The sequence below is a fragment of the Sprattus sprattus genome (genome assembly GCF_963457725.1).
Source record: "Sprattus sprattus genome assembly, chromosome: 1".
Taxonomy (NCBI): domain Eukaryota; kingdom Metazoa; phylum Chordata; class Actinopteri; order Clupeiformes; family Clupeidae; genus Sprattus; species Sprattus sprattus.
Genome location: NC_137920.1, coordinates 51798526 through 51810248, shown reverse-complemented (window position 1 = coordinate 51810248; position 11723 = coordinate 51798526). Strand labels below are relative to the sequence as shown.

The following is an 11723-nucleotide window of genomic DNA, read 5'->3' as shown; positions in this document are numbered from 1 at the left end:
TCCCCTCTGACTTGAACAACATAGTATCGTCATGTACTCATACTGTCATGTCAATTATAAATATATATGAAGTTCCCACCAGAGTTCAGTAAAGAACCCTCTATCCTACTCTACCCTAAGTTATCCCTCATACTGACATATGATCTGTTTGTTGTTCTTCATAGGATCTTGCAGGGTGTTAATGTGAGAGGACAACATCCACTTGCTGCCTCGTGCTTCCCGCCTTGTGATTCGCCATGGCGATGAGCAGTGACCCCGGTTGCCGGGGGCCAGAGCCAGAACAGGGCTCCACCGAACTCACCGACAGGGTGGCCGCCATCACCATGGCAGCCGGCGACACCACGGGCACATCTGGGGCATCTGGCGCCTCCAACGGTGTGAAAAACGGGACCGTGGTGAAGAAGACCGTGGCCCAGCGACTGCAGCTCTCGGGGAGGAAGATGTCCCTGCAGGAGAGAGGCACCTACCCGTCTTCCGGCAGTGGAGGAGGAGGGCACTCTCATATATCCCCTGGAGTTGTCCGCCGTCCGACCGTTGAGTCCAAGCGTGTCTCCATCTCGGACTCCCAGGTCAGTGTGCAGAAGAACAAACTCATCGTCAGCATGTGAATGAGGGGAAGAATGCGGGGATGACGGGAGAGAAGTTCCTGTTTGGTACTGCATGTACAAAATGCACTCTCAAACAGCTAGATGCTAGAATTGAAAAGTCTTTGAAAAGTCTTTTTTTTTAGTGCTGTCAGTTTAACGCGTTATTAACGGCGTTAACGTTTGAGTGAATGGTGAGCGCGATACGGTGAAACTGATGATAAAAAGCTTATGAATAGAAAGTTTACCTTTAAAAGTTGTGTTGCGCAAAAAAAGCAGGCTTCACTGTTGTCTGAAAATGTCAACAGGCAGCTGGCTGAAAGCACAGAAGTAGTAGGCTTACCTTTTATTGGTAACGTAACTATTACGGTTCATTGTTTTTGAAATAAGAGGCCTGCCTTCTATGTTCACAGCAAACTTGAAAAAAGGAAAATATTAAGCCATGGTTTAACTGCACTATAGGCTGAGTCTGAAATGTGCACTTTATAATTTTATTTTGTACCGCCCTGTTTGGCAAGGTTGTTTTTCAATAAAATAAAACATTGCATAAAGCAAGCCAATCCACTTTTCCATGATAAGAGCATAAAAATAAAATTTGCGATTAATTAATTTGCGATTAATCACGATTATTTTGAGTTAACTATGACAAAAATGCGATTAATCGCGATTAAATATTTTAATCGTTTGACAGCACTAACATTTACATACTGTGAATCAATTTTTTTGAATCGAGAATCGTTTTTGAATCGAATCGTGAGCCTAAAAATCGGTATCGAATCATGACATTTTCTGAATCGTGCACCCCTAGTGGGTAGAGAGGTCATGTCGATATCAGTAGGTTGCTAGTTCAATTCCCAGTTGATGCGTCCTTAAGCTGTTTTAGAACTTATTTTGAGCATTAAGTTATCTTGAACTTCCCCCCCCCCCTCCCCAGAATTACTCTCTGAAATGGTACCATGTATTGTCCCCCCCTACAATGAAACGAGATCTACGCCCCTGTCTGAAATGTGCACTTTATAATTGTATTAGTTTGACAATGTTGTTTTTCAATAAAATAAAACATTGCATAAAGCAAGCCAATCCACTTTTCCATGTTGATAAGAGCATTCAAATAAAATAAAAATGATGGAAAAAAATAATTGAAGGGACATTTAGAAGAGATAAAAATGCGCAATTAATTGCTATTAATTATGACAAAAATGCGATTAATGGCGATTAAATATTTTAATCGTTTGACAGCACTGCTTTTTTTGTGTGTGTTTTTATAGATGTAGTGTTCATCATTTGATTTGACCTGCCAGCTGAAATGGTTTTATTTTTTGTCTATTTAAGAGAAACTGCTTTGTCTTTAGTGTTTCGAAGGCAGCTGGCTGCAATCATCACCTCTCACCATCTAGTCCACACACACACAGACACACACACACACACACACACACACATCCATCAGCTCTTTCTAAAGACATTTCTCAAGACACCCATTTCCTGCTGTCAAAGCATGTTGTCAGCTGTTGAAAATGCTCTCCTCACTCATTCACTCTTTCTCTCTCATACACACACACACACACACACACACACACACACACACACACACACACACACACACACACATATATATTCCAATGGCTACAGGTGCTTTAGTGACAGAAACTCCAGAGAAACACAGTGTCCTACCTTTGTGTTGTGTTGTGTTGTGTCTGTGCTGTGCTGCAAGGGCTTATGGGTATTGTGGTTCTGCCTGATCTGAGGCTCCTGACTGGAATTCTAATAATTCTAATCATCCCTGGGGTCTACGTCACCCTCCCAGGCAATCCCTCTGCCCCCCCACCCCCAAGCCTCAGTACAGTCAGATAGGCTCAAATCATCATCTCCTAGGCAACCCCTCTGCCTCCACATCAGTAGAGTCAGATAGACAAGAATCATCACGCCATTATGACACTGCAGTAACTAGATGTGGCTGACCACTGTTTATTTTGAACCATTCGGTAGTTTCCTGTAGTATTTAGGTCTCAAACATTCAAATGAAAAATGAGGTATGGTTCCCACACAAGAGATAATACTGGTGTGATGTAGTGTTCTATTGTATATTTGAGTCTCCGTCTCTTTGGGGAGAGAGGACTATATTCACAGTGCCTTTCTTTTCTGTTTAGTTTAGCCGACACGCTCCAAAGACAAATGAAGAAATGTTTCTTCTTGCTGCTGAGACTAGTACTCTCCGACAGGGGTTTCACAGACCAACGATCGTTATCGTCAATACCATTACGTGTGGAGGGGGGGGGGTTCCCCTGTGTGTCTGTGCGTCTGTGTGTGTGTGTGTGTGTGTGTGTGTGTGTGTGTGTGTGTGTGTGTGTGTGTGTGTGTGTGTGTGTGTGTGTGTGTGTGATTGTGTGTGTGTGTTTGTGTGTGTGTTTGTTCATGTGTGTGTGTGTGTGTCCATTAACGTGTTTGTGTGTTTGTGTGTGTGTGTGTGTGTCCATTACTGTGCGTCTTTGTGTGTGTGTGTGTGTGTGTGTGTGTGTGTGTGTGTGTGTGTGTGTGTGTCCATTATTGTGCAAGTGCGTGTGTGTGTGTGTGTGTGTGTGTGTACTGATTTCCTAAAGATGACTCATTAGCACTGATATGTTTGCTGAGCACTCCACATAGACACTCTTCACCATGCCCTCCCCCTTTCTCTCTCTCTCTCTCTCTTTTATTATAAATGGCTGAATGACATCATATCTTTTTCTACTGTGTGGGTAGGGGCATGTTGTGTGAAATTGGTGGTGATAGGCACATGATTTTGACTGTGTGACCGGGAGGGTAGTGTTTTATGTGGGTTTGTAGGCTTTGTGTGTGGGGAATTTAATGTTGTATATGTTTCATTGGTGTAAGCATGTGAGAAAGTAACACAGTGGTTTTGTAAAGTAGCATTAAACCTCAAACTTCTCTTTCTCTCTATCATGCTCTTGCTCTTGCTCTCTTTCTCGCATCCTTATTCTGACTTCAAAGGCGTGTGTCTGTCTGATTGTCTGTCTCAGTGTGTCTGTCTGTCTGTGTTGTGTGTGTGTGTGTGTGTGTGTGTGTGTGTGTGTGTGTGTGTGTGTGTGTGTGTGCTTGGGATTTCTCTAGACCAAAGGGGGAAGGCGAGGGGTACTTCTTCTTTTATTCCCAACAAGAGGAAATTGCCATTTTAGCTCGACTGACCTTTTTGATACCATGTGATGAGGACAAGTAACCCTCTGTTGATGTACTTGCCATTTTCCACTTCTCTAACACACACACACACACACACACACTGGAGTTCACCCTGATAATGCATTATATTTATGTTGTAGTTAAAGTAACTGTAATCTGAGCACAGGGATCTCACAATACTGGCAGACTCCAGAGAGACCTAACAGTGTCATTGGTGATAGCCCTGCGTGGAAGAGGCCTTTTCACCCAATAACTATATTTCACACACATACACACACACACACACACACACACACAGGTCTGTCAGTCACGCTCACTCATTTGGATCGGGTCTCACCTCAGCTCTGCTCAGCCGCTCCCAGGAGTAACACGCTCTTTCACACTCCAGGGACTTGCAGTTGTATCAGCTGCAGATGGGAGCAAACCCCCGTCCCCGTCCCTACCCCCCCCCCCTGGTGAAACCTGTCAGCTCCTTTTTGCCTTCCTGCCCTGATGGGCAGCGGCAGCGGGCTGGAGTGCCCTCAGCTATCGAGCCGAGTCCCACACCTGCAGAGGGTGCAGAGCCAAACATGCTCCAAGCTCTGGGGGAAAACTCTAGAGAACAAAGAGATTTCCCACACCTGCTGCAGTATGCTGTGGGCTGTATGCTGGACCATAGCCTGTGTAGGCTGGTACACTGGTGCTCTAGAAATTCTTCTTCTTTTCTTTGTCCTGAATATAAGATAGAATCATCTCTATCATCACTGAGTTGTCTTTTTCTGCTCTTTTGTCAAATTCGTTCTCTGTTGATATTTTCTTTGTCTCATCAGCAGTGTTCTGTCTCATGAGAAGTGTTTGGTCTAAGTGTTTTGCAGAGATGGAGAGAGAGAGTGCCGGGTTGAGTGTCATGTCTGCTGAAGTCAGTGTGTTGATGGTGTATCCGGGCCTGTACCTTGTCTGTCAGTCTGCAGCAGTGAGTCAGTGATGGGCTCACTCCTCTGGCTCGATACTCTCTGACAGAGACAGGAGGGTTAGAAAACTAACAGCAACTTATCGTTGCTATGCCTGAAAGTGATGGATGATTTATTTTTCTCTGGGAAAGAATGTGTATTTTCTAGGATTGCACACTAGAATGTGTGTTTGCTAGGACTGCACACTTGCAATTGCTTGCTAAAATGTGTGAAGTTGGTTTATGTGTGTGCCCAAATCTATTCATTTTTTGTGTATATACTGAAATATGTGATGTGTCTCTTGTGTTTCTGTGTGTATATTGTGTGTGTGTGTCTGTGTAGGTGCATGTGCAAGTGTTGCTGTGTGAACGTGCATGAGTGTGTGTGTGTGTGTGTGTGTGTGTGTGTGTGTGTGTGCATTTCCGTGCGTCAGCTTTTTTTTTTTAAAGGCTTTCTCTGTACGCCTCTCAGTATCTATCATACTGAGACAGAGGAGGATTGCTGCAGTGCAGGACTCACTGAGCATGTGCCAGCCTTTCACAGGGACCCAGCAGGGCAGGCAGGGCTCGCAACACCGTCCACTCCTACTCTCCTATTCTCTTCTCTCCTCTCCTCTCCTCTCCTCTCCTCTCCTCTCCTCTCCTCTTCTCTCTGCCTTCCTTTGCCAATACTGCCCCCTCTCTCTCTCTCTCTTTCTTTCCACTCCTACTCGCCTCTTCTCTCCTTTTCTCTCCTCTCCTCTCTGCCTTCCTTAGCCAATACTGCCCCCCTCTCTCTCTCTTTCTTGCTCTCTCTTTCTCTCCACTCCAGCTATTCTCCTATTCCACCTGCGTCTTTCTCCCCCCTTTTCCTGCATATAGTTGTATTTCTCAAACACGTCCAGATATAAAACATCAAATAGTAATACAAAAAGCGAAATTGGTGAAAAGATTTATTTTTTAAAGCAACTGAACATATTCTCTTTATTAAATCATAGCTTCCCACTTTGAGTTTTTATATTTTCCATGGATGCAGAAAGAGTGGGTCTTACTTTTGGCAGCAGCTGTTATCTTTGCAGTCAAAGCATTTGGATGGTGACATCGGTAGGCTGCAGCCGCACACAGACACCCCCGAGAGCAGGGTCTGTGGGGCTGAACGCCGTACGATGCTGTGGCCTTTTAAATATCTAGTCCTATCTGTCACCCTGCCTTCCTTTGTGCCCAGTGCTCTCTCAAATGACTGCAAGCAGCCCTGATCGTTGCTAAGACACTACAAAAATAAGGAGAAAGACCTCCGTTTATGTCTGAGCCAGCATGCCGTGTGTGATGTGGTGTGCCAGTGATGTTACAGTAATAAGCATGACCTGGAACAGGTTGTCCTCTTCCGATGTCAGACCATAACAAACAAAATGTTTACCATTTCTCAGGAGCGCAAATGTGTTCAGCTACAAGAAATACTTACTTTACCCTGTGCTTGTGTGTGTGTGTACACACTGTGATGGGGATGTCATTAAAGGCAATGTTAACTTGTGTCCTCTCTTCCTCTCTTCCCGCAGGACTGCATGCGCTTGAACCAGTACAAGCTCCAGAGTGAGATTGGCAAGGTGAGTGTGTTTTGTGTTTGTCATTATTTATGAGGCAGTTGTGCTTGAGAAAGCCCTGCGTGTGTGTGTGTGTGTGTGTGTGTGTGTGTGTGTGTGTGTGTGTGTGTGTGTGTGTTTGTGTGTGTGTGTTTGTGTGACTGAGTGTGGTGAGGCCTTGAAATCAGTAAAGCTACACTAAAAACAAGTACATTTGCCTAGATACCGTAAGAAATATTTTCTCAATATCTAGGACAAATATTTTTATTATTATTTTTAAAGTTTAATTTTGGGGCTTTTTGCCTTTAATCTGATAGGACAGTAGAGTGAGACAGGAAGCTAGCTGGGGGGAGATATTGAGAAACGACTGCTGATCTCTTACCTATGTCCCCATCAGACCCATTCATGGTGCAGGGTTGCTGCCACTTGCTGCCGCTTGCTACCTTAAAGCAGTCATCTCTTGGGGATATTGGTATTTGTTTTGGAGAGTTTTGAATTCAATGCATATGTGCAATTGATCATTGGGATGATAGAGATTGTGCAGATAGCATTTGCAGCTGTTTTTACCATAGCAACTGTGTCTAGGTTGAAGTTACTAATTAAAAATTATTTGAAGCATTCTTTGTGCTATCTGCGAAATCTATATTATTTCAATGATCAATTGCACATTTGCATTGACTTCAAAACTCTCCAAAAAAATGCCAATATCCTCAACAGATGACTGTTTTAGGGAACGAGCTGTGGCACACGCAGTAGCAACCCTGCACCATGAATGGGTCTGATGGTGATACAGGTAGGAGTTCAGGTAAGTGTTCAAGTTCGAGTCCGACTTGCGGTCATTTCTCAATCTCTCCCTCCAGCTCGCATCCTGTCTCGCACTACTGTCCTATCTGATTACATGCACAAAAGCCCAAAAATGAAGCTAATAAATGAAATAACAAAATTGCTGAATTTAAGCAAATTGTCCTAGATATTGAGAAAATAATTCTTATGGTATCTAGGCAAATGTACTTGTTTTTAGAATAGCTTTACTGATTTCAAGATAAATTGTCTAACATACAGCCTTATTCCAAGATGATGGTGCTATTATTTGCTGAATATAGGCACATTTTTCTACGTTTCGAGAAAAGAATTCTTATTTTTTTTTTTTTTTAGGCAAATGCACTAGTTTTTAGAGAAGTTGAACTTATTTCAAGTTAAATTGCCTAGCATATAGCCTCAATTCAAGATGATGTTGCTGTCATTTGCTGAATACAAGCAAATTGTTCCACATTTTGAGGAAGTAGTTCTTTTTTTTTTAGGCATATATACTTGTTTTAGGTGTAGTTGTACTGATTTCAAGATAAATTGCCTGGCATATAGCCTCATTTCAAGAGTATGGTGCTAACATTTGCCAAATTTCAGCACAATTTCCTACATTTTGAGAAAATAATTCTTACTTATTTTGACAAACGTACTTGTTTTTAATCTGGCCAAACTAGTTTTAAGATATATTTGGGTTCTTTGAGGCTAGCTATTTAAACTTGTTTTTTGAAACGCTTAGTAAGTCAAATCTTCCTGTTCTGTTGGCAGATAATTTAGCTTATTTTAAGCAATATTTGCACCATTTTATTACTTTTTTTTCTTGTTTTTGAAAGCTGTTTTTTTTTACAGTGCACAACTGTACACAAATTGGCAGTTTCAATTCCCAAAAATGTCAATTTCAATTGCTTGCTCACAAACAAAGCTGGTTAGCATCTGCCTCCTCTCCAGCAGCCTTAGCCCAAACCTAGCCCCAAACCTAGCCCAAACCCTGCTCATCCAGTCTGTACATGCCTAATGATGCTGTAATGCTACTTTTGCATGTTGAACCACTTCTCGTGGATTCCACTTCTTCCTTGTTTTACCGATGGAGCAGTGTTTTTGACTACTGGATCCTTAGACTGTTACACCGTCATCTCCAGGCTTGTTTTAACACAATTGTACATGGGTAACTCCAAAATAGCTTTTCCATACAATGCTACAGTACTTTGCCCCAGGCCATTTCCTGACTACGTTATTTGTGATTCTCTCAAATTTCGCCACCTCTAAAATAGCAACTTCATACGCCATCAAAAGGCCACCTTATGCGTGGCAAAAGCCCAAACTGCAAGCACAACCATTTTTATTGACCCGGCAAGAAGGTCTTATCAATGGTATTGAAAGCCTTATCAGTGAATTGTCGAACCGCTGCAACTTGCCCTGTCTGCAACTCTGTACTACTGTCTTCCCTGCTTCCCCTAGTTAAGATAAGGAATAGAATTGGGTGCCATCCTGCAGCATCTCACCGCCAACAACCCATTAAGATGCCCTTATAATAAAAGTAGTTATTACATTTTAAATCATTACATCTTAGTAGAAACAAAAACACACAAGCGATTATATACATACTTTGATCACTGCATATTATACACTCTATTATACGTTATGTGTAAATGTACCATAATGCAATATTTGGAATTTAAGGTGAAAAGAAGAGCCTTTATAGGTGTTATTTAAGGGGCACATTTCCCCTGTTTTTTTCCCTTAAAAATATAATCTGTGCACAAACATACTTAATTTTCCCATTTAAAAATCTGTATGATTTTAAGGCCAATTGAAGGTATAAATTGAGGGGTTCTGTTTTGTAGTGTAGAGAGTGGTATGTAGTCTGCCGAGTGGCCTGGTACTGATAAAGATAAAGATGCTCCGCTCTGAGTGTCTGTGTATGGGGGCAAGGTAATGCAGTATGAAGCGTACTCTAGTATAAAGCATGTAATGAAACAATAACTTGTGGTGGGGAACGGCCTGTGAAACTTTAAATCAGTTTGTACAAATGGATGTGATTTGGCCTTAAGCCTTACTCAGCCTGTGACTGCCATAAGGCTTATGACCTCAGGGGCTCTCAGGTATACTGTGTGTGTGTGTGTGTGTGTGTGTGTGTGTGTGTGTGTGTGTGTGTGTGTGTGTGTGTGTGATTGTGTGTGTGTGTTTGTGTGTGTGTGTGTTTGTTCATGTGTGTGTGTGTGTGTGTGTGTGTGTGTGTGTGTGTGTGTGCCAGCCTGCCATCCTGTGCATGCCATTTCACAATTTGTGTCCAATATTCCATTCAAAATTTGGCTGGTCATTCATGAGCTTATGATTTGTATAATGCATGCATGCAGCAAGCTGTTCTCCGCAGTGCAATCTGTGCACCCACACAAACACAGGAGTTCAGGGTGGTGTCAAAATACAAACAATACAAAAATAATGAGAAATACTGGGTTAAATTCTCTTCTCATGTCTTTGTTATTTTACCTTTCTTCCAGGGCTCCTATGGGGTAGTGAAACTGGCCTACAATGAAGACGACGATAAGTATTATGTAAGTCCTTTAAAACATTTATTATATCTCTTCAGGCTAAACTTAGGCTTACTAAACTTACTCTGTGGTTTATCCCCCAGCATGACTGCAGAGGAAGGACAGTGGTTAGAGCTGTTTGAGTCTTTTTTATTAGAGACATGCTGCAGTAGAATTCAATTCAAAAGTGTGGTTCTGGCCTCCGAGAGGTTGGCTGCTGGACACAGAGTGTGAGGAGTGGGAACTGAACATGCAGTCCAGGCCGTGCGCTGTTTAGCCAGCTGTTTACCTCTCTCGCCTTGGTTACTGACTCCCGGACCGGAGATGAACTGACGGCAACGCAGCGATGGCTGCCGGCCTGCGGCTCTGGCGTGGCACACGGCTGTGGGATGTGAGCCCGAGGCGTTTGATAGACAGACCCCCTGCTCCGCTCGGCTCTGCAGCGCTGGCCTCGTTAAAGACAATTTATGAGCCACCGGGGAGTTGGAACGGCTTGACGGAGATCCTTGTGTTTTTCTTTGGGCAAGCCTGAACGGGTGGGGAAGGGAGGATGTTTGCTCATGTTCTGGGTGACCAGTTGTGTGTTGTGAGCATTGTGTGTGTGGTTATGTGAGTGTGTGTACAGTATGTGTGTGTGGTTGTGTACAGGGGTGGATAGGTGGGTCTGTTTTTCTAGAGGTCAGGTGTGATGTCAGTGCTAATCAAGATTACGTACGGTGCACAATGGACCTGGTTTCTTCTGGCTGTGCCATTTACCCACACAGGGAAATGACTTTTAACACAAAGACTGATTGAAGGCTGTTACCTATAACCAGCGTGCCACTCAGCCTTCCCCCCCACTGAAACAGCCACACTGCAGTGCAGAGAAACCTACACCCAAAGGGAGACAGGCAAAGGACAAGAACATGCTGTATGTGTTGAAGATGTTAGGATTGAGAAAAAGAAACACAGATACAAGAGACAAAAGAGATATTGACACGAGGATGGCTGGGAGCTGCTGTAGAAGGTTCTGGTTTTAATGAAGGTCTCTGCAGCTGCCCTGTAGTATCAGTCTGTCCATTTCTCTCGCTTTCTGGTCTTTGTTCAAGCTGTCGTCATGTGTAACTGTACATCACGCAGGGCTGCTGGTGTGATCCCCTTATAATTTATTGTGAAATGTGTATTTCAAGGATTCACTGTCTTTTTTTTAATATACCATAACATTTTAGAACCAGAGTTCTTTAATGACTAAAGATACAAGTAAATTAATACGCATCTATCCGTTCAATCTGCATTACAGGTTACCCTCCACGTCACGGGAGCTAAAGGAGTTTCAAAGCCATGAGCTGAAACTGTCACACCCTTCCTTGCTTGATGGGAAGTGACAAGCCCTGAAACATGTGGTGCCCTCTCTGTTGCTGTTCTAGTTCCATCCTAGCCGGCGTGCTTATTGATCTGGATGTGCCTTTGTGCTCAGTCACAGATCACAGATCAGCAGCCCATGCGCACTCAGTCCCCCAGAGCTTGCGATTCCACAATGGTGGATGAGGAGGAGGAGAGGGGGTGTGTGTGGACGGCTTGCAACAGTGGATGAGGAGAGGGTGTGTGTGTGTGTGTGGACGGCTTGTGGTGGATGAGGAGGAGGGGAGGGTGGATGTGTGTGTGTGTGTGTGTGTGTGTGTGTGTGTGTGTGTGTGTGTGTGTGGACAGCTTGGAGCAGTGGATGAGGAGAGGGTGTGTGTGTGTGTGTGTGGACTGCTTGGAGCAGTGAATGCGGAGGAGGAGAGGGGTTGTGTGTGGACGGCTTGGAGCAGTGGATGCGGAGACAGTGTGTGTGTGTGTGCGTGTGTGTGTGGACGGCTTAGAGAAGTGAATGCGGAGGAGGAGAGGGGTTGTGTGTGGACGGCTTGGAGCAGTAGATGCGGAGGAGGAGAGGGTGTGTGTATATGTGTTGACGGCTTGGAGCAGTTGATGAGGAGAGGGTGTGTGTGTGTGTGGACGGCTTGGAGCAGTGGATGCGGAGGAGGAGAGGGTGTGTGTGTGTGTGTGTGTGTGTGGACAGCTTGGAGCAGTGGATGAGGAGAGGGTGTGTGTGTGTGTGTGTGTGTGGACTGCTTGGAGCAGTGGATGCGGAGGAGGAGAGAGGGTGTGTGTGTATGTGGACGGC

At 44.0% G+C, this 11723-nt stretch overlaps 1 protein-coding gene across 1 annotated transcript in view; it reads left to right on the top strand.

Annotated features, from left to right (window-relative positions):
- Positions 1-236: 236 nt before the first annotated feature.
- The window catches only part of camkk1a (calcium/calmodulin-dependent protein kinase kinase 1, alpha a), a gene marked incomplete at both ends in the record, with an annotated part of 71900 nt that continues 60413 nt past the window's right edge, over positions 237-11723 (top strand). Inside the window, 3 exons of the mRNA XM_080839676.1 lie at positions 237-569; positions 6219-6266; positions 9548-9601. Of these exons, the coding sequence (XP_080695802.1) occupies positions 237-569; positions 6219-6266; positions 9548-9601 (435 nt within the window). The remainder of the gene's footprint in view (positions 570-6218; positions 6267-9547; positions 9602-11723) is intronic.